Here is a 24,153-nt window from a genome sequence, read left to right as displayed (position 1 = left end):
TAAGGTCGCTCGTCGGTGTGAATTCGCGAGTGAGTGGTTAGGCTACCCTTTGTGGCGAAATCCATACCGCAAATTTCGCATTGGTGCTTATCTTTGCGTTTTTTCCGCTTCCCATCCTTTACAACAACCATTTTCTCCTTACAATGTAATTTGGAGTGATTTCTCAAATTAGCTTTCGACTTAAAACGTTTCTCGCAGATTTTGCACTCGTAATTTGACTCCTTAACGATTTCGCCACCAAGAGCGCATTTGTGAATATATAGGGCGGATTTTTGTCGGAAAGTTTTACCGCACTTGTCGCATTTAAAGGGCCGTTCGTCGGTATGCGTCACCTTGTGGTTTCGCAATTTTTCCCCCGTGGCGAAACCCCGTTCGCAAATATCGCACTTGTGCGGTTTAATTCCCTCGTGACCTCGCGCGTGCTTTCTTAAAGTGCTAATCTGGCCGAAGGCTTTTCCGCACAGATGACACTGGTGCGGTTTGGCCAAGGTATGAACGACCGTATGAGCTTTCATTCCGCTTTGGTGCGTAAAACGCTTTCCGCAAGTTTCGCATTGAAAAGGCTTCTCGCCAGTGTGAATCCGTTTATGGACGTAAAAATTGGAGAGATTATTCGATTTTTTTCCGCAAATCTCGCAAACGTAAGTCGTCTTCTTCTTATGAACCCTCGAGTGTTCCCTCAGACGATTCTAATTTGAACATTTAACACTTAAATAAGTCAACTGCGCAATTAAAATCACGTGTTCCACACTAGAAACGCTGAAGAGAGACTGAAATTTAAGACCCCTTAAAAAGGACTACGAACAAATCCGAAACTCATGTTCCTCTAAATAAGAATCAGTAATTCATACTAAGAATGATTGTGTTCCCCTAAATAAGAATCAGTAGTTCGTACTAGGAATGTTTAAGTAACCAAAAAATAAAGAGTCTCCACTAAGTTTTATTCGCAATCTTACAATTGAACTAAACTAATAAAAAATTAATCTTGTTTATCAGTTTAGACAAAGCTGTAGTATTTCAAGATAATTTTAAGCGTGTTAAAAGCGAATGCAAAAGACGCGAGTTATACGTTTACATCTGAGTATAGTGTCCTGGTTGGGCCATTGGCGCGTGCGCGTAACCAAAATTAAAGTAACTAACATCGGGGTAGTCAGTCGCGAAGGACTTGGACCCTTCAACCGGATCGTCTACGTTGTTAACCAGGGGTGGATGGGGTGCAGGGGGTGGTGGAGGTGGCGGGGGAGGGGGAGGAGCTTGAGGGGCGGCCTTCTCTTTAGCCTTCTTATTGGATCGATTCCGCGTGGATTTTTCACCCGTGTGAATTCGTCTATGATCGGTTAGGACGTGTTTATGCGCGAATGTTTTCTGGCAGACTTCGCATTGGTAGGGGCGCTCGCCCGTGTGGGTTCGTTCGTGGGCGACTAGATGATTGGAGAGCGTGAATCGCTTCGGGCAATATTTACATTGATAGGGCTTCTCACCAGTGTGAGTTCGCGTGTGCGCGATCAATGTGCTACGCGCTTTGAAACCTTTCGGACAGTACTTGCATTTGAAAGGACGTTCGCCCGTATGAGTGCGAACGTGGATTTCGAAATTGTTCGGATTCGTGTAGATTTTTGAGCAGTATTCGCATTGGTAATCTTTGCGTTTGCTGTGGTAGATGCGAATGTGCGTGTTCAAATTGCATTTCATGGTGTAAGCGCTGGTGCATAGCTGGCATTGAAAGGGTTTAGCGGAAGTATCTTCCCCGGCTTTGGGTCGACCGCGATTGAAGGATCTCTTGGCCGTGTGCGTTTGAATGTGACCGGTTAAAGCCCCCTTTTGCGTGAAACTTTTTCCGCATAATTCGCATTGAAAAGGTTTTTCGCCCGTGTGAGTGACGCGATGTTGTCGCACTTTATCCGGAGTACGAAAACATTTTCCACAAATATCGCATTTGTGCGGTTTCAGGCCGGCGTGGATTTTCATGTGTTCTCGTAACGTTTGACCCCTGGCGTAAGATTTTCCACAAATGGTGCAGAGGAAGGCTTTGACATCGGTGTGCATAACCGCGTGCAGTTTCAGAGCGTTCGAATACGTGAATCTTTTGCCGCAAACGTCGCATTGATACGGTTTTTCGCCCGTGTGAATGCGATTGTGCAATCGCAGATTGGTGGCGCACGCGAAATGTTTTCCGCAGACGTCGCAAACGAAAGATTTCTTATCTCCCGACGGTTCTTCGGCGTGAAATCTCATGTGTTTTTGCAAACCTCGCTATGTTTCGGGGACAAGGGGCAATAAAATATGATATCCAATTAAGAATTACGATATATTTAAATTCCACACACGTTAAATGCTTAAGGTTCGAGCGAGTAACCAATGGGAGCGACTCTATCTAATCTATGTTAACCCCATCAATGATAATGTAAACATTTTAAAACTATATTCAAAATTACTAGTATTTTTAAGCCGACATACTTTCTATTATACTGCTAATTAGTAACGAGGATAATTTTGAGAATGGACCATCGCGGCGTAATCCGGATAAGCGAAGTCATTTATTTCTTGGAACGCCGCCATACTTCGCGATGTTGAGTTCGCGCCTGCTTTTCGCGAAGATGGGGTCAATCTTTTTGTACCGGTTGTGGGGGCACCGGTTCGCAACTTCCTCCTCCGGGTGGGTTCACCGGTATGCAGGCGCCTGTGTTCGGTCATGTTATATTTGGTAGCGAAGGCTTTGGAGCAGACTTCGCACTTGAAAGGCTTCTCACCGGTATGAGTGCGCATGTGCACCTGCAATTGATTGCTCCTAATGAAACTCTTGTCGCATAATTTGCAAGGGAACCTCCTTTCGCCCGTGTGACTGCGCTTGTGAATCGTGAGGTAAGCATTGCGAATGAACTTTTTATGGCAAACATCGCATTCGTGGGGTCTTTCGCCCGTATGAGTGCGGACGTGAATATCAAAGTTGTTAGGGTTCGTAAAGATTTTTGGGCAGTATTCGCAATGGTAATCCCTGCGTTTGCTGTGATAGATACGAATGTGTTTGTTCAAGTTACATTTCATGGTGTAAGCGCTGGTGCAGTGTTCGCATTTAAAGGGCTTAGCGGAAGTATCTTCCCCGGCTTTGGGTCGACCTCGATGGACGGGTCTCTTGCCCGCGTGTGCTTGAATGTGACCGGTCAGTGTCGACTTTTGCGTGAAACTTTTTCCGCACAATTCGCATTGAAAAGGCTTCTCACCCGTGTGGGTCAAGCGATGTTGTCTCGCTTTATCCGGAGTGCGGAAACATTTTCCACAAATATCGCATTGATGCGGTTTCAGACCAGAGTGGATTTTCATGTGTTCTCGTAACGTTTGACCCCTGGCGTAAGATTTTCCGCAAACGGTGCAGAGGAAAGCTTTAACATCAGTGTGCATAACAGCGTGCATCTTGAGCACATTCATATAAATGAATCTCTTCCCGCAAACGTCGCATTGATACGGTTTCTCGGCCGAGTGAATGCGATTGTGCAATCGCAGATTATTGGAGCTCGCGAAACGTTTACTGCAGATATCGCACGCGAAAGATTTATCTAAGGACGTTTCGTGAGATCTCACGTGTTTTTGCAAACCTCGCTATGTTTTGGGGCAAAAAATATCATAACCCATTTAGAAATAAGATGTATTTAATTTCCACACAGCTTAAATGCTTAAGGTTTAACAACTTTATAGGAAATATGGAAACAATACAACTAAACGAATTAGTCCGAAAGTATTTATTATTACAGAAGTATTTTTAGACATTAGATTTATGGCGCTAATCAGTAACGAGGATAATTTTGAGAATGAACCAATGAGGGCTCGTAAGCACCGTAATCCGTATAGTCCACGTCATTTATTTCTTGGAACGCCGTCATATTTCGCGATGTTGAGCTCGCGGCTACTCTTCGCGAAGTGGCAGGGGCCCGTCTTTTTGTACCGGTTGAGGCAGCGCCGGTTCGTGACCTCCTGCGAGTGGGTTCACCAGTATGCAGGCGCATATGTTCGGTCATATTATATTTCAAAGCAAAGGCTTTGGAGCAGACTTCGCACTTGAAGGGCTTCTCACCGGTGTGAGTGCGCATGTGCACCTGCAACTGATTCCTCCTAATGAAACTCTTGTCGCACAATTCGCAAGGGAACCGCCTCTCACCCGTGTGACTACGTGTGTGAATAGTAAGATAAGCTTTGCGAATGAAGCTCTTGTGACAAATTTTACATTCGTGGGGTTTCTCGCCCGTATGAGTTAGATTATGAATGGCCAAAACGTATTTGTTTACGAAAGTTTTTAAACAAGTTTTGCATTGAACTATAATGTTCTTGACGTTATTGGGGTTACCCCTATCTTGAACTCGCGAGATACCTTTGTGAGTTAAGATGTGGCTGTTTAAGGTGCTTTTTTGCGCGTAACTATTCCCGCATACTTCGCATTGAAACGGCCTTTCACCCGTATGCGTAATACTATGCTGTCGCAACTTATCAGGCGTGCGAAAACATCTATCGCAATAATTACATTTGTGAGGTTTCAGACCCGAATGAATATCCATATGTTCTTTTAAAGTATGTTTCCTGGCGTACGATTTGCCGCAAATCGTGCATAGAAAAGCTTTAACGTCGCTATGCGAAACGGAATGCGATTTCAAGGCGGCCGGTTGCGCGAAGCGTTTTCCGCAGACGTCGCATTGGAACGGTTTTTCGCCCGTATGAATACGAATATGCGCTCGCATGTTGTTCGCTTTCGCGAAACGTTTTCCGCATTTCTCGCAGACAAACGGTTTCTCGACGCCTTCTTCCGAATGAAAAGATTTCACGTGATCTTGAAGGGTCCTCTAGATATTAAAATACACGCCATTAATAGCGGCAAAGAACTTTTTTTATTCAATCTCAATTTCCACACGTTAAATGCTTAAGGTTGCTCGTCAACCGAGAATTTACGCATCAAAATAATAATCTTTTAATCTACAAAGTCGGTACATTACTTTTCGCGATTCTACCTCGCCCATTTTTACCGTCAGGTTTCGCGAGTCTTGGACTAGGTTCCCGAGTATGTATCCGCGCATGCGTATTCAAGTTACCCTTTAACCCGAAGGCCTTATCGCAGACGTTACACTTGAAAGGTTTCTCGCCCAAGTGACTTCTTTTATGATTGAGTAAAGAAGCTCTGGTCGTGAAACATTTCTGGCATAAATCGCACTTCTTCGCTTTGACTCCTTGATGAGCGAGAATATGATCTTTCAAAGTGCATTTGTGCGCGAATCGTTTAGAGCATATTTTGCACTCGAACGGTCTCTCGCCCGTGTGAGTTAACACGTGAGTGTTTAGCGTGCCTTTTTGCGCGAAACTACTTCCGCAAAAATTGCATTTATGAGGTTTAACGCCGGAATGAACGTCCAAGTGTTCTTTCAGTTTATCTTTCCTGACAAATGACTTATCGCAAACATCGCATTTAAAGCCTTTGACGTTTCCGTGCGTCAACGAATGTTTCTTCAAGGTTGACGATTGCGAAAAGCATTTGCCACATTCGTCGCATTGGTAAGGTTTCTCGCCAGTGTGCGTGCGAATATGCAATCGGAAGTTACATGCCTTCGCAAAACGTGCTCCGCATTTTTCGCATACAAATGGCTTCTCCACGCCCTCTTCCGAGTGAAATATTTTCACGTGATCTCGAAGGCTTTTCTAGATATGAAAATACACGGCATTAATTGCGGAAAGTTCTAATTAAGAGTTTCCACAATTAAAATGCTTAAGTTAACGCCCCTCAACAAACCGAAGTTAATCAAAATCCCTTAAGAATCAGGCTTAATAAATTATAGTTGGTTGAAATTATTTATGTCTTCCCGATTTCAAAACCTTTATTTCTGGAAATTTCAGAGTGCATGTACAAAAGTATTTTGAATTTTTTCCTTATTCGCAATCGCTAAACCCAAATCAATAGAACTGAAAATACCTAAATAATACAATGGTGCTATAAATACGCGAATTATACGTCAGGGCAATCCAAAATCACGTCTTTCGCAGTAAGATTCGCATCTCCGGAAGATTTTTCCCGGTTTTTTGAACCAGAACCGGGTTTGGAGCGTTTGCGAGTGGGTTCTCCCGTATGTATTCGCGCATGCTCGGTTAAATTTTGTTTGGCGCCGAATGCCTTATGGCAAATGCCACATTCGAAAGGTCTTTCACCCGTATGAATTCGCGTATGGACCCTTAAATGATTTTGTTGGGGGAACCTCTTATCGCAGTACTGGCACTGAAAGGGTCTCTCGCCCGTGTGAACGCGCATGTGCAAAGTTAGGAACTGCTTGTCCCTAAACCGTTTGCGACAAACGTCGCATTCGAAAGGCTTCTCTCCCGTATGAACGCGCATATGCGACATCAAGTACCATTTGCTCGATAAAACCTTTCCGCAAATTTGGCATTGCGCGATTTCGTTTTGCCCAGTATGTACGCGTTTGTGTATGTTTAAGGTATTGGGTCTCGAGAAGGTTTTTCCGCAAACGTCGCATTCAAAGCGCTTATCGTATATAATTTGAACTCTCTTTCGTTCGTTAGCGTCGCGAATTCCGCTCGTGGTGCGAACCCTGGTATGATTTTTCACGTGTTTATCTAAATAAGTTTTCAGCAGAAAATCTTTACCGCATAATTCGCATTTAAAAGGTTTGACTTCTTTCGAATGAGTCGCGGAATGATTTCGCAACTTTTCCGCGATTAAAAAAGCCTTTCCGCAAATTTGGCATTTATGAGGTTTTTCGCCGGAGTGCCGCTTCAGGTGCAACTTTAAAGTACCAGGGTCTCGGTTAAACTTTCCGCAAACCGTGCACATGAACCTCTTTTCGTCGGTATGAACAACTTTATGCGATATTAAGCCGCTTTGGTAGGCGTAACGGTTGCCGCATAGTTCGCATTGATAAGGCTTTTCGCCCGTGTGCGAACGAAGATGGTTTGTGAGATAGCGGCTATTAGAGAATCCCATTCCACACGTTTCGCAAACGTGATTTTTTCGCAGTGGTCCAGCATGGCATTTCTCGTGTTCTTTCAAGGTTTTCTAAGTAAATATAATTTGAAGACTTATTTAAATCTAATTTTATTTTAAACGTGCTTAAGGTTGCCCAGGAAATACTAGACCAATCAAGTTGAAATTTAAATACGAATTTATTTTGAAAAATGTTAAACTCAAAGTAATCTTTAGAGAGAAAAAACAAATACAGTTTTCAAGGGTTCATATCAAAGATGGTTCGTAAGGAACGTAATCTGGATAATCTATATTTTCGGGAAATGTTTCTACAATAGTTGCTGGAATTATTTCGTCGCTAGAAATTTTAGCGCCCCGTTTTTTGCGACTACTTTTCGATCGACGCCTGGTTGGTTCTCCTGCGTGAATACGCGCGTGCTCGGTTAGATTATGTTTAGCCGCGAAGGCCTTATCGCAGAAGTCACACTTGAAGGGCTTCTCACCCGTGTGAATACGAGTGTGAACTTTCAAGTGATGTTGTTGGACAAACCGTTTCTCGCAGTGTTCGCACTTGAAAGGTCTCTCGCCCGTATGACAGCGCCTGTGAATTGCCAAAAGGGTCTTGGTGGTGAAACGTTTCTCGCACGAGTCGCATTCGAAGGGTTTCTCTCCGGTGTGATTGCGAAGGTGAATCGCTAAAACGTGCTTGTTCGCGAAAGATTTTAAACATACTTCGCATTGAACTTTGCTGATTTGGCGAGTACGAACGGGGCCTGTATGAACCTGCTTGTGTTTCTTTAAATTACTAGCAAGGGTATAGCTTTTATCGCATAAATCGCAACTGTACGGTTTAATAAGTTCGCCATCTTTGCCTCTCTGACGGGGTTTCACGCGAGGACAATTGTGTTTGGAAAATTCATACGCCCCCAGAAACGTTCTATCGCATTCGCCGCATTTTTCAAGTTTTTCGCCCGTATGCAACCGATTATGTTTTTGTAAATAGGTTTTTTGCCGAAAACGTTTTCCGCAAGTTTCGCACTGGAACGGCGTATCGTTAGTGTGCGTTACCGCGTGATTTCGCAATTTTTCCGCCGTTGAAAAAGCTTTTTCGCAAAAATAGCATTTGTGAGGTTTAATGCCAGCGTGACGTTTTAGATGCGATCTTAAAGTAGAAATCACGCCGAAAGATTTTCCGCAAATGGGGCAAAGATGCGATTTTTCGCCAGTGTGAACGACATAATGCGCTTTTAAACTGAAAAGAAGAGCGAAACTCTTGCCGCAAGTTTCGCATTGATAAGGTTTTTCGCCCGTGTGAATACGACTGTGATTCGTCAAGTTGCGACTAGTGGTGAATCCGTGACCGCAAATGTCGCAAATGTACGTTTTCTTCACCAGTCCAGCGTGGTATTTTAGGTGTAGTTTCAGGGCTTTCTTTAAGTAAATATAATTAAAAAAAAATGTTTAATTCTAATTTTATTTCAACCGCCGTGCTTAAGGTTGCCCAGGAAATCCTAGACCAAATCGAGCTCAAATTAATTTACTTTTATTCGAAAAAAGTTTACCGCGAAGTAATCAAAATAAAGACTTAATATTGGGGACAGTTTTCAAAGTTCATCAAAGATGGTTCGTAAGGAACGTAATTTGTATAATCTACATTTTCGGGAAAGGTTTCTACAAGTGTCTCTGGAATTATTTCTTCACTAGCATTTTTAGGGTCCCGTTTTTTGCGACTACCTTTCCCTCGCCGCCTGGTTGGCTCTCCAGCGTGAATACGAGCATGCTCAGTCAAATTATGTTTAGCCGCGAAGGCCTTATCGCAGACGTCACACTTGAAGGGTCTCTCACCCGTGTGAATACGCGTGTGAACTTTCAAATGATGTTGTTGGACAAACCGTTTCTCGCAGTGTTCGCACTTGAAAGGTCTTTCGCCCGTATGACCACGCATGTGCAAATCCAAAAGCGACCGTTGGTTGAAACGTTTTTGGCAGACGTTACATTCGAAGGGTTTCTCGCCCGTATGTATGCGCATGTGCGTCGCTAAAACGTGCTTGGATACAAAGGATTTTTCGCAAACTTGGCACTGCACCATTTGAACGCCTCCGGTATGAGTTAGACCGTGCGATTTTAAAATAAACCTAGTTGTGAAACTTTTATCGCAAAATTCGCATTGAAAGGGTTTGACAATATCTCTACAATTTTCCTTAGTCGGTCTGCCACGTCGTTTATGACTATTTTCCGCGTGTTTTTCCAAAGCGAATTTTGTCCTAAAGTTTTTAAAACATACTTCGCATTGAAACCCTTCGGACGTTTTATCTTCGGTTTGTTCGCACGAGTGGCTTTGCAACTCCCGTTTTCTAGTAAATTCGCAATCGCAAACTTCGCATTGATAAAGGATTTTATCAGCGTGAAGTTTCCCGTGCGTTGACAACGATTCTTTCAGCCTAAAACGTTTTCCACAAACTTCGCATTGAAAAGGCGCTTCATTCGTATGCGTCACCATATGGTTTCTCAATTTCACAGCGATAACGAAAGCTTTACCACAAACGTGGCATTGGTGAGGCTTAACTCCGGAATGACGTTTAAGATGCGAATGTAAAGTGCCACTAAAACCGAAAGATTTTCCGCAAACGGGGCAGAGAAACGGTTTTTCTCCCGTATGAACTACTCGATGCGACTTTAAAGATTTGCGATTGGCTAATAGTTTGCCGCAAACGTCGCATTGATAGCGTTTCGGTCCAGATTGACTTTCCCCGTGATTCTAAATACAAAAACAATAACCCAAGTTTAAAAATCTCTGAAGGGTGGCGCTGCGCAGGTGTACCCCCAAACCAATGGAGCTAAGGCAGTGACATTCTAAGTATATATTTTACAAGATAAGTGACATATTTAATTCTGAATTACAATCCCGTAGAAATCTTCATCAGTATAAAGTACAGTGACATTTTTCTGGGTATCTTCCTCAGTATATAATACTGCCACGCTTTTCTCAGTTTCTTCATCGGTATACGTCACAGCGACGTTTTGCTCGGCCTCTTCTTCATTGGGCTCCATTTCAGGTTCAACTTTTACTATTTGCGTGTTCGTTTTCTTGGGTCTCCTCCTTCGAGTGGGTTCGCCCCAATGCGTTCGCATATGCTGAGTCAAATTGCCCTTAAAGGAGAAGGCGTGTTGACAAACTTCGCATTTATAAGGCTTCTCGCCCGTGTGAGTGCGAACGTGTCGAACCAAGTGTTCTTTTAACGTGAATCTTTTGAAACAGATCTCGCATTGGAACGGCTTTTCACCGGTATGGGTTCGAGTATGGTCTCTAAGCGCCCTGGCGACGGTGAAGGCTTTTGGACAATATTCGCACTTGAAAGGCCTCTCTCCAGTGTGCGTGCGAATGTGAACCTTCAGAGAAGCCTTAATTCTGAAGAGTTTTTCGCAATAAGGACAAGGGTGCGGTTTTTCGCCCGTATGATTCAACATGTGAGAATTCAAAGCTACCTTTAAGTAACGGATGCATTTTTTTAAAAAAAAAGAATTTAGTAAGCTTAGAAATAGACGGCAATATATACTTTTTGTTGGAACTTCTTATCGCATATTGGACATTCAACCAAATCGCCCGTGTGTTGTCTCATGTGAATTCTCAATGAGGCTATATTTTTGAGAGTGGCTCCGCACGCGTCGCAAGTGACAGTTTTCTCCTGGGGTCGGTCACAAGGATCGAGATGGCATAAGGCGTGTCTCTTCAACGTACTAGAACGTGGGTAACTTTTACCACAAACGTTACACAAAAAGGGTCTGGCTCCGGTATGCGTTTTAACGTGGCTTTTCAACGTAGATTTACTTTTGCATTGCACTCCGCATATTTCGCAAAAATACGGTTTCTCGTCCAAATGCGATAGCCTGTGACTTTCCAATTCGGCCGCGTCGCTGAAACGTCTTGAACAAGTGTTGCACGAGCGTTTGGGAGTTTTCTCTCGAACCGCGTGTCGGGTTTCAACATGACGTTGCCAATAATGCTACGGAAGTGGAGGAAAGTTTGTATTTAGGCCTTGTCCCCTTGACTAAATTATTGGTTTATGGCTTTTCTTTATGAACAGAGTTTATTTAAAACGAATCTCCTCGATACAATAAAAATAACTGATATCCACACTACTTGAAATAAAACGTAATTTTCAAAGGGAGTATAAAGTTCCTAATTTCAGTATTAACTTTATACTCTCTTTACTACGAAATATTTAATGCTTAAAACAGCGCAGGCAACTCTTATTACCAATAGGTAGTAAATAAAATTGGTTCTAATTAAAATTAATGTAATTTAGATGATTTACGAATGTTACAATTGAGTGTAATAGTGATTAGCAGCGCCGGGTGGAATGAACGGTTGTTGGTAATTGTAATTAAAGTAATTATAATGTTGCGGAAGCGGAAAAGAGTGTTCCGAGTGCGAAGGTTCATCTGACGACGGAAGGGTGTTACTCGTACCGCCGGCGGTTTTTTCGCGCGGTTTGGGATTCCTGGGTTTTCTGGGCGATTTTTCGCCAGTATGAGTTCGCTTATGTTCGGTCAAATGAGAATTTTGTATAAAGCCCTTTCCACAAACCTCGCAATGATAGGGTCGTACGCCCGTATGAGTCATAGAATGTCGCGTAAGTTTATCGCGCGACGTAAAAGCTTTTCCGCAGACTTCGCAAATGAAGGGTTTAATGCCCGAATGATTCTTGACGTGTTTCTTCAGCGTTTCGGGGTGCGCGAAAGATTTTCCACAAAGCATGCAAAGGAAGGCTCGGATTTTGGTGTGAACCACTTCGTGTTTCTTCAAGGCGTTGTGATAGGGGAAATTCTTGCCGCAGATCTCGCACTGGTAGGGCTTCTCGCCCGTATGACTGCGCATGTGCGTTTTCAAATTCTGTCTGATGGCGAAACCGCGACCACAGATTTCGCAAATGTATTTCTTCACCCTTTCGCCGGTGTGATACTTCATGTGCAGTTTCAGGCATTTCTAATATAGAACAGGGAGGGGCATCTCGTTTAGAACACGCCCCCTTACAATTACGAGAGTGTAAATTTCCACAATGCTTAAGGATGAACCATGGACAAGTGTGCCAACCAATTAGATAATAACAAGGCGCTGATGGTATACTTGGAAGCTTAATTATTTTAATCGACATTAAAATAATCCACGTTATTTTCAAAACAATATCCCCGTTTTACAATTTAAAAACACTTGATTGATATTTGGGGGTCATTTCTTAAAAGGTATCAACAATAATTAAGATTTAATTTAAGAGTTACAATTGGGTATAGTAATTAGCGGGGGCTCCCATGGAAGGGTGTCCGTAAGGGTAATTAAAATAGTTAAAGTCGCTGAATTCGGCAAAAGGTTTTTCGCGAGCGGGTTCTTCGGCGGTAGCGCTAGCGGAAGCGGTTTTATCGCGTTGTTTCTTGGCCCTTTTCCGTCCCTGTTCGCCGCTATGGCTTCGCATATGATCGGTTAAATGGGCGTTTTGTCGAAAGCGTTTCTGGCAAACTTCGCATTGATAGGGTCTTTCCCCGGAATGCGACATATTGTGACGCGTCAACTTATCGCGCGTAACGAAAGTTTTTCCGCAAGTTTCGCACTTGAACGGTCTAAATCCAGTATGAATGCGAATGTGCTTTTGAAGAGCGCTACTCAGAGCGAAGGACTTGCCGCAAATCGTGCACAAATACGCTTTGATGCCCGTATGCGTGACCGAATGTTGCGTCAAAATGTTCTGATAAGCGAAACGTCTTCCGCAAATGTCGCACTGGTAAGGTTTTTCGCCCGTATGAGTTCGCTTGTGAGTCGTCAAATTGCGCATGGTCGTAAATCCGTGTCCGCACGTTTCGCAAACGAAACTTCGGGTGATTTCGCCAGTATGGTATTTCGTGTGCAGTTTCAGGGCGTACTAATCAGTGAATGGAAACGCGGAAGAATTAGCCATCCTCGATACAAACACAACAAAATCCTTAAGAGAGAGAGTCACGACCAAATTAGGAATCGCAATCGCGAATCGCAACGTCCTGACGCGTGCTAAGCCTTGGCTCGTTTTCATCACGGTTTACTATACACTAGATAAAAGATTTAAAAGAAGAAAAAAAAAACAATCTAAGGGATTAGGGGAAGACTAACACTTTCATTTTAAAAATACGTAAAAAAGGGGGGTTTTAAAGAATTATTGAAATGGTGGGAAATTGCCGGGTGGTGGCATATAAGTTTGTTGATAACCGTAATTAAAGTAATTAAAACCATATTCGGGATAGGTCGGTTTGGTATCTCTGTTAGTTAGCGGGGTAGAGGCGCTCGAACCGCCTGAACTGGAAGGAGCAAGGTCCAGGGGCGGCATCGGTGGTACTTTGACTTTAGTTTCGATTCCTAATTTGGCCCTCCTTTTGGATTTCTCTCCGCTGTGGACGCGTCTGTGGTCAATCAAGTGGGCATTTTGCCTGAAACGCTTCAAGCAGACTTCGCATTGATAAGGTCTCTCTTCCGTATGGCTCATAGTGTGCCTGGTTAACTTGTCGCGAGTGACGAAACATTTGCCGCAGACTTCGCAAATGTGCGGTCTGAGACCCGTGTGAATTAAAGTGTGTTTTTGAAGAGTTCCGCTCAGACCGAAAGATTTTCCGCAAACCATGCAAAGATAGGCTTTGACGCCGGTATGAATGACCGCGTGTTTCTTAAGCGATTGAACGTATCGGAAGCTCTGGCCGCAGACGTCGCATTGAAAGGGTTTTTCACCCGTGTGAATTCGCATGTGAACCGATAGATTTCTCGCGCTGGTGAAGCCTTGACCGCAGTTTTCGCAGACGTATTTGCGCATGTTTATTCCTGAATGGTATTTCATGTGTAGCCTCAATCCCACCTAAATTTTGAAAGGGTCCCAAATTAAATTCAACTTCGAAGCGACTTAAAAATGCTTAAGATGTCCAGGGCCCATTCTTTCTAACCAATTGGAGAGCCCGATTAAAATCAATTAAGAAGGACTTCTCTATAATTGCGAATAACTCGCGTTCAGAGCGGGTGCTGCTGCTACGTTACTATTCCCGTAATTATAATCGTAAAAATTAACATTGGTCGCGTAATCTTGGTAATTGTCCTTGGGGTCAACGGGGTCATCAACCGAGTTGACAATTTCGCCCGAATTCCCACGAGTTTTTCGTTTCGAGGCCTTATTCGTATCGGGTAAGTGGCTTTTCTTGTGTTTGGTCAAATTCCAATTTTCCGCGAAGGTTTTGTGACAAACGTCACACACGTGCGGTTTTTCACCGGTATGCGTTTTAACGTGTTTCGCTAGATTGGCGCCGATGGCGAATCGTTTATCGCAAAATTGGCATTGAAACGGTTTTTGACCGGTGTGACTAACTTTGTGAGTTATTAAAGAGGCTCTATTGGCGTAACTTTTATCGCACAAATCACACTTGTAAGGCTTGACACCTTCGTGAGCCAAGACGTGATCTTTCAAGGTGATTTTGTGCGAAAATCGTTTCGAGCAGATTTCGCATTGAAATGGTTTCTCGCCGGTGTGGGTGCGATTGTGATTGAGCAGAGCCACGCGTTTAACGAAACTCTTTCCGCATAATTCACACTGAAAGGGTTTTTCGCCCGAGTGAATCACCACGTGACCGTTTAAACCAGTTCGATGCGAAAACCTTTGTTGACATATTTTACATTGATAAGGCTTTTCGCCCGTGTGCGTTCGCAAATGTTGAGTATAGGTATTTCTGCGCGAAAATGTTTTATGGCAAATTTCGCATTTATAAGGTCTCTCGCCCGTGTGAGTTCGCGTGTGAAACTGCAAGTTGCGTTTAACTTTGAATCGTTTATGGCATAATTCGCATTGATACGGTTTACCGTCCGTGTTTTCCGCTTCATCGTGCGTTTTCGCGTGCATTAACATATCACCTTTACGGTCAAAGCCCGCGTCGCAAGTTTCGCATTTATAAGGTTTAACACGCGTGTGCGTCACCATGTGTTGTCGAACTTTATCCTTGGTTAAGAAAGCTTTTCCGCACACTTGGCATTGGTGCGGTTTCACGCCGGAATGCGAGCGCATGTGGTGACGAAAAGCGCCGTCTTGAGCGAATGATTTTCCACATAAATTGCACAAATAAGGCTTAGCGCCCGTGTGGATGACGGAATGGTTGGTTAAGGCCTTTTTACGAAGAAAGGCTTTGTGACAAATTTCGCATTTGAAAGGTTTCAGGCCCGAATGGATTAGCTTGTGTTGTTGAAGATTCCACATCTTCGGATACGTTTTACCACAAGTTTCGCAGACGAATTGAGACGCGTGAGACTTGACGTGCTCGGCCAATGTTCGCTACAAAATTACAATCGCTACTATAACCCATAACATCGAAATGTGCTTTTCCCGGATTCACTATAAATGCTTAAGTTTCTAGAGATAATATGATCTTTCAACCAATTAAGAGGATCATAATTTTAATTAAAATTCTCAATTAAATTTTACATTCGTGATTTTATAACTGAGTATAATTTTGACGCGTGGAGTTTGAAGGTAGGCCATACCCGAAATTATAATATTCGGCAGCGGAGTATTCTACAAAAGATGCCCCCTTAGCTTCGGGTTCGGTCCATTTCTTTTGAGAACTTCTAGTGTTTAATTTACTTTTGAGGGCGCCGTGCCTTTTCACGTGCGTACTTAAATTTTCTTTTTGATTAAAACCTTTATTGCAAATATCGCATTGAAACGGTTTCTCGCCCGTATGGATACGCTTATGTCGTACTAACTGAAACTGTTGAGTGAATCTCTTTTCGCAAAAATCGCACGCGAACGGTTTCTCGCCCGTATGAGTTCTGACATGCGCGTGTAACGTGGCGCTGGTCGCGAACCGTTTATCGCAAATATCGCACTTGAACGGTCGTTCCCCCGTATGCGTACGCGTATGTAAAGTTAAATGAGCTTTCAATTTAAAGGCCTTATCGCATAAATCGCATTTAAACGGTTTCTCGCCCGTATGCGATCGTTGGTGCGCCACTAAAATACTTTTTTGGTCGAAGCCTTTCTCGCAAACGTCGCATTTAAAGGGCCAATCACCCGTATGGCTTCGAATATGCGACGCTAATGAAAATTTCGTACTATAAGATTTTTCGCAATAATTGCATTGGTGCGATTCGGGTTGTTCCCCGGTATGGATACGCGTATGCGTTTTTAAACTAATTTTGTGTCGAAAGGCTTCGTCGCAAAATTCGCATTTGTAAGGCTTTTCGTCCGTGTGAACCAACATGTGCGATTTAACTCTCTTGGAAGTGGCGAATGATTTGCCGCAAACGTCGCATTGAAACGGTTTCAGACCGTCGTGGGCCGTCAAATGTCCCGTCAAGCCCGTTTTATGCGCGAACGTTTTGCCGCAAACCGTACAGAGATAAGGTTTAATTCCCGTGTGAACGACGGAATGCGATTTCAGCGAGGTTTCCGCGGCGAAGGCTTTTCCGCAGATGTCGCATTGAAAAGGGCGTTCCCCGGTATGGCTGCGATTGTGAAGTCTCAGCGCAGACCCGTCTTCGAATCGTTTTCCACATAATTCGCAAATGTAGGGTTTCTGTTTCAGACCAGCGTGACGTTTCACGTGTTTTCGAAGAACTTTCTATTTGTAAATAAATTATTCCCCCATTTTTTGTTAGATAAAAACATTTCTTTGGTTTATTTAGTATCTTGGCGCTACAAATTTCTTACTATAAATGCTTAAGGATCCAAAACAACATTAATTGTAAATCAATTGAAACCTTTCATTAAATCAAAATTGCCCGAAGAAATTCATCGATGGCTGCTGACTACCAGCACCCATATTGTAATAACTCGCGTCACCGCCGGTATAGTCACGCGTCTTTCCCTCACCCAATGTATCTTGGGTAATTATATTAGTAGAATGGTTATTGCCGGCTCTCTCGCGGTTATTCTTAGCATTAGACTTTAATTTCTGACTGTCAGCTTTGTGGGAAGCCATGTGTTGCGTCAAATTGCCCTTCATGGGGTACGTCTTGCCGCAGATATCGCATTTATGAGGCCTGTGTCCCAAATGAACCCTTTCGTGAGCTAGTAAATGATTGCCCAACTTGAATCTCTTTTCGCAAAATTTACATTGATATTTTCTCTCTCCGGTGTGGCACACCATGTGTTTGGCTAAATATTCGTTTTTAATGAAAGCTTTCCCGCAAAGCTGACACTTAAAGGGGCGTTCCCCGGTATGAGTTCGCTCGTGATTGACTAGATTATTCTTAACAGTGTAAGTTTTATCACAGTGTTTGCATTTGAAATTTCTTTCGCCCGTATGCGTCCTGGCGTGCGCGTACAAGTTACTTTGGGTGATGAAGCTCTTGTCGCATTGATCGCACTTAAAGGGCCTATCCCCGCTATGATACCGAGTGTGCGTGGTTAATTCCGGCTTAAATCGAAACGTTTTCGAGCACAATTGGCATCGAAAAGGTTTCTCTTCCGTCGAATGCCGAAGCACGTGATCCGTGAAGCTTTTCTTTAGTGAATAACTTTTTCCGCATTGTTCGCACTGATAAATCCGCTCGGGTTTTTTTCCGCTGTGCTTAACTAAATGCGAAGTTAAACTACGTTTATCGCTAAAACATTTCTGGCAAAATTCGCATCGAAAGGGCTTCTCCCCGGTGTGACTACGCGTGTGAAGTTCCACGTGACCTTGAGTCGCGAAAGCTTTCCCACAAATTTCGCACTGGTAGGGTTTATCGCCCGTGTGAAATCTCGTGTGAACCTTAAGGGCCGAGCTATCGGCGAAGGATTTTCCGCAAATTGTGCAGAGATGCGCTTTAACGCCGGTATGAACTAGGGAGTGTCTTTTTAGCACTTGCTTGTTGCCGTATTTCTTGCCGCAGACTTCGCATTGATAAGGCCTTTCACCCGTGTGAGTTCGTTTGTGAATTAGAAGCTTAGATACATTCTGGTAACCTTTTCCACATACTTCGCAAACGACTGGTTTCTTATCAACGCCCTCGGTGTGTTGGCTTTTCACGTGAAGTCTACGACATTTCTAAGTGTGAAAATAAACCCACCCATTTTTGTTTAAATTCTGGTGCAGTTAAAATGCTTAAGGACGCCCACGTGGGCCAACTATTCTTAACCAATTGGAGCCCGGGAAACTTTGTGCCGTCACAATATAAATAAATTAATTTTAGTTGAGAGTTAACTCAAGAGTGGTCCAATGGAACTGACCCAAAATTTAAATAACTTGGCCCGTTATTCTGATCGGTTGTCGTTCTATGCGTTCGAAGGTGAACCGTCAAGGCATTTTTCTGACTAAATCGCTTTTGGCAAACTTGACACTGGAACGGCTTCTCGCCCGTGTGAGTTCGTTTATGAGTCACCAAATGACTTTGTCTATAAAAGGCCTTGCGACAGATTTCGCATTGAAACGGCAACTGACCCGTATGTTTATAAGAATGCCTTTTCAATTCGTCTTTGAAAGTGAAACACTCCGAGCAAGTTTCGCATTGAAATGGTTTAAGACCCGAATGTCGCTTCACGTGATCGCGTAAGCTTCTTTTAAATTCGTACGTTTTTTCGCATAATTTGCATTTAAAAACCTTCTCGCCTTTTTCCCTTCCAGTATGTAGCGTTAGGTGATAGGCTAGCGTTCTTTTTTCCGCGAAACCTTTTCCACAAATATGGCAAGCGTGAGGTTTTACCGCCGCGTGAGTTCGCGAGTGAGATTTGAGGGTCTCGGGTGAGGCGAAAACGGATCCGCACTCTTCGCATTGATACTGTTTAAGGCCGGAATGCGAGCGAGTGTGATACTGAAGCGCTTGTTTACTCGAAAGTGATTTGCCGCATATATTACAGAGGAAAGGTTTCACCTCGGAGTGAGATTGAGAATGTCTTTTCAGTAAGTGTTTGGTAGTGTAACCCTTTTCGCAAATATCGCATTGAAATGGTTTAACTTGATCGTGAATTGGAACGTGAAAATTGAGATTCTGTAACGTAGAGAAGCATTTCCCACATGTTTCGCAAACGTAGCGATTGCGATTCTTACCCGCGTGACTTTTCAAATGGATTTTCAAGTTTTTCTAGGAAATAAATTGGGACTTCATTTTAATTTTCCGAAATTAAGGAACTTTCACTAAAAATGCTTAAGACTCAACAGGTGACCTGAACAATAATTTAATGACTGCAAAAATTTACAAAACGCGTATTGAACGATTTTAGAATTGAGAATAATAAGTCGGCGGTGGTACCAATGACTGATGAGCGCCATACCCCAAATTTATATAATTATCGGCATATTGACGAGCTACTACCGTTTCCGAGACAGTTTTCTGTCGGGAACAATTTTTTCTCGCGCTCAATACAGAGGGGGGTTTCCGTGATTTGTCCTCCGCCTTAGGTTTATTATGGGACAGCATATGCTGCGTTAAATTTCCCCTCATCGGATAAGTTCTTCCGCAAACGTCACATTTAAAGGGTCTCTCCCCGGTATGAGTTCTCGTATGAGCTTGCAAATGTTGCCTTTGCGCGAATCGCTTTTCGCAAAACTGACATTGATATTTTTTCTCTCCGGTATGCGTGGCAGTGTGCGCGACTAGACTAGACCTTCCTCCGAATGTTTTATCGCATAATTTACATTTAAAGGGGCGTTCCCCGGTGTGTTGTCGCGCGTGACGTAACAGGACTTGTTTGAATAGGAAAGTCTTAGCGCAATATTCGCATTGAAAGCGTTTTTCGCCCGAATGAACGGCCATGTGATCGAGGAAACTTCGTTTCACGTCGTAACTTTTACCGCATAACTCGCATTGATAGAGTTTCTCGGGCCCGGTATGAACTCGACGGTGCAATTTCAAATTATCCGGGGATATGTAACCTTTCCCGCATATTTCGCACGTGTACGGCTTTTCACCCGTGTGAAGACGCGTGTGCTTTATCAGAGCTTGTTTACTAGCTAAGGATCGACCACAATAATCGCAGACGCAAGTTTTGACCCCAGTGTGACTCCTGAAGTGTCTGTTCAAGTCGCATTTGGCTCTGAAACCTTTTCCGCAGGCTTGGCATTGAAACGGCGTTTCGCCCGTGTGTTTCCGCCGGTGAATGACTAGCCGAGATGCGCATTGAAGACTTTTTCCGCAAATATCGCATACGACGGAAGAGGAATCGATATCAGCGTTTCCGTGACGTCGAAGATGTTGCCTCAGACATTTCTAAGTATATCAAGAAATGTTCGCAACCCCCCAATAAGTTAAAATTAAAACGTTGCGTTGGCTGAACCAAATGCTTAAGGTTGCTCAGAAACCAAGTGCATTTTTAACCATCGGGAGCCCGAGAAAATTATTTCAAATTACATTTAAATTAAGTCTTTATTAACTGCACGATATAAGTGTACCCCAATTTTACAAGTCTTCAAAACTACAATCAGTAGCGAATAAATTTATACATTCTCCATGGAGGTATGTTTATAGTAATTGGTAATTAGCGTAGTAATTTAAATTAGGCGCCGCCGCAGCTACATATCCGGGGAAATTAACATCGGCATAATCTAGGTTTTGTTCATCTAAGGAACTATCGGTAACTTCCTTAACACTGCGAGGTTTCCTCGTTTTGTTCTTTGAATTGGAGGCGACGGTTTTATCGCCGTCATTATGAATGCATCTGATGTGCTTCTTCAAATTAGTCCCGTGCGTAAATCCCTTTCCGCATATATCGCATTTAAAGGGTCTCTCGCCGGTGTGAACTCGCGTGTGACCTTTCAGACTACTGGCTTGTGCGAAACCTTTTCCGCAGACTTCGCATTGGTAGGGCTTTTCGCCGGTATGAGTTCGCATATGCAGCGTCAATTCCGGGTTGGAAAAGAACTTACTTTGACAAATATCGCAACGAAATTTACGGGACTCGACGCTGGTATGAACGCGCGCGTGCGTTGTCAACTGCGATTTGGCCACGAAAGCTTTTCCACACGATTGACATTGATACGGTTTCTCGCCCGTGTGTCGACGCGAATGAATTCGCAAATAAGTTTTACTGTCGAAACTTTTGCCGCATATTTCGCAGCCAAAGGGTTTATCCGTCGGTTGGGCCTCCCCTTTCTCGTGTCTGTACAAGTGCGCCTGCAAAGATTGTTTATCGTACAAGCCCTTTCCGCATAACTGACAATGAAACGGTCTTTCGCCCGTATGTTTCCGCGTGTGAACTTTAAGATTATCGCGCGAACCGAATCCGACTCCGCAAACTTCGCATTGATAGGGTTTAATTCCGGCGTGACGCCGAAGGTGGTTTTTTAACGCGGCGTTACTGGCTAGCGATTTTCCGCAAATGGTACAAAGGAAGTCGCGGTTTCCGGTATGCGTTTTAGCGTGCTGCCTCAACTCTTGTTTCGACTTAAACCCTTTTCCGCAGGTTTCGCATTGAAAAGGCCTTTCGTCGGTGTGGGTTCGTTGATGGGCCTGAAGTCGCCGACCGTTCTTGAAGCCTTTTCCGCAAGTTTGGCAACAGACTGGTTTATCTACGTGACGTCGCGTGTGTTCTTGATAAACCCTCTAAATAAACATTTTTTTTCCTTAATTGGTTAGAAGCCCCAACTACGTTTAATATTGAACACAAATAACCCAAATGCTTAAGGGATGCGCCCAGATTAACAAACCCATAACCAAGAGGAAACTATGAACTACGCAATTCTAGAACCTTATAAGCGCACTTGGCCAGCTACTATTTTAAAGGGGTTTGAAATTAAATTGTAAATACACGCCTATGTCTTTAAAAAGTCACTTTTCCTGAATGATGGACTTGTAATCTTAGAAAATTAAAATAATAGAACAAAAACTTGTTTAAAAGAAAAAGGCACCATGACTTATTTCAAAATTTATTTAGTATAAAATACGTGAGACGTTTCGAGCCATGACTCATTCAAGTACGTTCAAAGTAATAATACACCGTTAACAAGAGATATTTTTATGTATAGGTTAATTAATTTAATGCCATTAATAATTTTCGTAGTAATTAACAGAGGGTACCAAGGCGTTTTGTTCAAAACCAGAATAATTGACTTCTTCAGGTAATTCTTGAACCGATTGACTTTCCGTTTCTTTAATCTTACGATTTTTTCCGCGTTTCTTAGTATTTTGATTAGAGGCGGAGTTGCCGGCTTTATGAACGCATCGCATGTGCTTTTTCAAATTAGTGTTAACGGTGAAACCCTTTCCGCATATATTACATTTAAAGGGTCTCTCGCCCGTATGCGTTCGCATATGACAAGCTAAAATACTCGTTTGACTAAATCGCTTAAAACATACGTTGCAAGAATACGGTTTCTCGCCAGTGTGGGTTCTGACGTGAATTTTCCGATTGCCATTCGATAAAAAGGTTCGATCGCAATAATTGCATTTAAAGCGACGGTCGTTGGTATGACCGCGTACGTGCACGTTCAGTTTGGGTTTGGAGACGAAGCATTTATCGCACCATTCGCATTTAAAGGGTTTTTCTCCGGTATGGGTTCGCGTGTGAAGAATCAGGGCGCTTTTTTGATGGAATGTTTTTCCGCACAATTCGCATCTGTGTATTTTGTCCAGTATCTCTCGAGGGTACGTTTCCCCTTCGTGTTTGGTCACGACGTGCAGTCGCAAACCTTGCTTGTCAAAATAGGACAGTCCACAGAATTCGCATTGATTCGGTTTCTCGCCAGTGTGCGATCTGGTGTGCGATTTGAGATTATCGCGCGAACCGAATCCTTTTCCGCAAACTTCGCAGACGTAAGGTTTAATACCCGCGTGCCGTCGAGTGTGATTTTTCAGCGCTTGACTGCTGCACATTGATTTGCCGCAAATCGTGCACAAAAAAGTGGGAGCCGTACCCTCGTGGATCATGCAATGCTTTTTCAATCCCTGATGGGTGATGAAACCTTTCCCGCAGGTTTCGCAAATAAACGGTCTTTCGCCCGTATGAGATCGGTTATGAACGATAAGTTGCGATCGGTTCTGGAAACCTTTACCACACGTGGTGCACGGAACGGGTTTGTCTATGCTGGAGCGTGCGTGACGTCTCAAGTGATGACGCAGACTTTTCTACAAACCAAGAGATAAAATTATGCCCACGGTTCCCTTTATGGCAAAGTCCGGCACCAACAAATGCTTAAGGATTACCCAGGCAAAAACCTAACCAAATTAGTGAACAAAACAATTAACTGGAAAACAGTTACTGCAATTTACCATTTTCTTTATTTTGATTACAGTCCAGTGACGCGTTCTTTAAAGAAATTTAAAATTGACTATAGTTAGGGGCGGGTGGAGGTTGAGGGGCCATTGGGGGCGGGGCATACCCGAAATTAAAATAATTAACACCGCCGCTGTATTCCGCGGCAAAGTTCTTCTGGTCCTGAATTTCAGTCGATTGTTGGGTGACGGGGGCCGGGGCGCCACCCCCGGTACCGCCCAAGTTCTTGGCCCGAGTATTTCTACCGTTAACTTTGGCTTTGGGATTTTTTTGGCCGGTATGTACGCGCATGTGATCTTTCAAGACGTTATTTTGCGTGAAAGCTTTCTGGCAAATCTCGCACTGGTAAGGTCGTTCACCCGTGTGAATGCGAGTGTGCGTGACTAAATGGGCGCTTTGCGAAAATCGCTTATCGCAAAATTTACATTGATAATTTTTGACTCCTTTGTGACTATTAGTGTGACGTATAAGTTGGGCGCTTTGACTAAAACACTTGTCGCACAATTTACATTTAAAAGGTTTCTCTCCCGTGTGACTGCGCATGTGCGTGATTAAGCTGCCTTTTTGAGCGAAGGCCTTACTGCAAACTTCGCATAGATACGGTTTCTCGCCAGTGTGAGTTCGCGAGTGAACGTTTAAAAATGTTTTATGATTGAACGTTTTGGCGCAAACGTCGCATTGGTACGGTTTCTCGCCAGTGTGAGTGCGAATGTGCGTTCGCAAAGTACCTCGATCCGCGAATGCCTTGTCGCAAGTATCGCACTTGTACGGTTTTTCGCCCGTATGTCTCCGAAAGTGAATGGTTAAACTCTTTTTGTCGGCGTAACCTTTTCCGCATAACTCGCATTGGTACGTTTTCTCGGCGTGAGTTCGCTTATGCGATCGCATACTGGAACTATCGGCGAAGCTCGATTCGCAAATATCGCATTGGTAAGGTTTATCGCCCGTATGCGAGCGAATATGAACGTTAAAACTCTGTTTATCTAAATAACCCTTGCCACAAAATTCGCATTGAAAGGG

General features: G+C 43.5%; 2 protein-coding genes across 2 annotated transcripts in view; both read right to left on the bottom strand.

Annotated features, from left to right (window-relative positions):
• LOC149618081 (uncharacterized) overlaps positions 1 to 24,153 on the bottom strand; it is a 138,792-nt gene that overhangs the window by 73,969 nt on the left and 40,670 nt on the right. The gene's annotated exons all lie outside the window — the stretch shown is intronic.
• Positions 9,810 to 10,500, bottom strand: LOC149618083 (uncharacterized). The gene has a single exon (XM_089854144.1). It carries the CDS (start codon positions 10,415 to 10,417, stop codon positions 9,836 to 9,838), a length of 582 nt encoding a protein of 193 aa, XP_089710270.1. The 5' UTR covers positions 10,418 to 10,500; the 3' UTR covers positions 9,810 to 9,835.

Source organism: Phalangium opilio, unplaced genomic scaffold (genome assembly GCF_054372755.1).
Source record: "Phalangium opilio isolate 3A_F unplaced genomic scaffold, DU_Popi_V2 ptg000209l_1, whole genome shotgun sequence".
Classification (NCBI taxonomy): Eukaryota; Metazoa; Arthropoda; class Arachnida; order Opiliones; family Phalangiidae; genus Phalangium; species Phalangium opilio.
This window is presented reverse-complemented; position numbering and strand designations above follow the sequence as displayed.

Bases quoted from the DNA above. Each gene is read 5' to 3' on its own strand.
- LOC149618083 (XM_089854144.1), bottom strand. From the start codon at position 10,417: ATGTTGAATCATACGGGCGAAAAACCGCACCCTTGTCCTTATTGCGAA.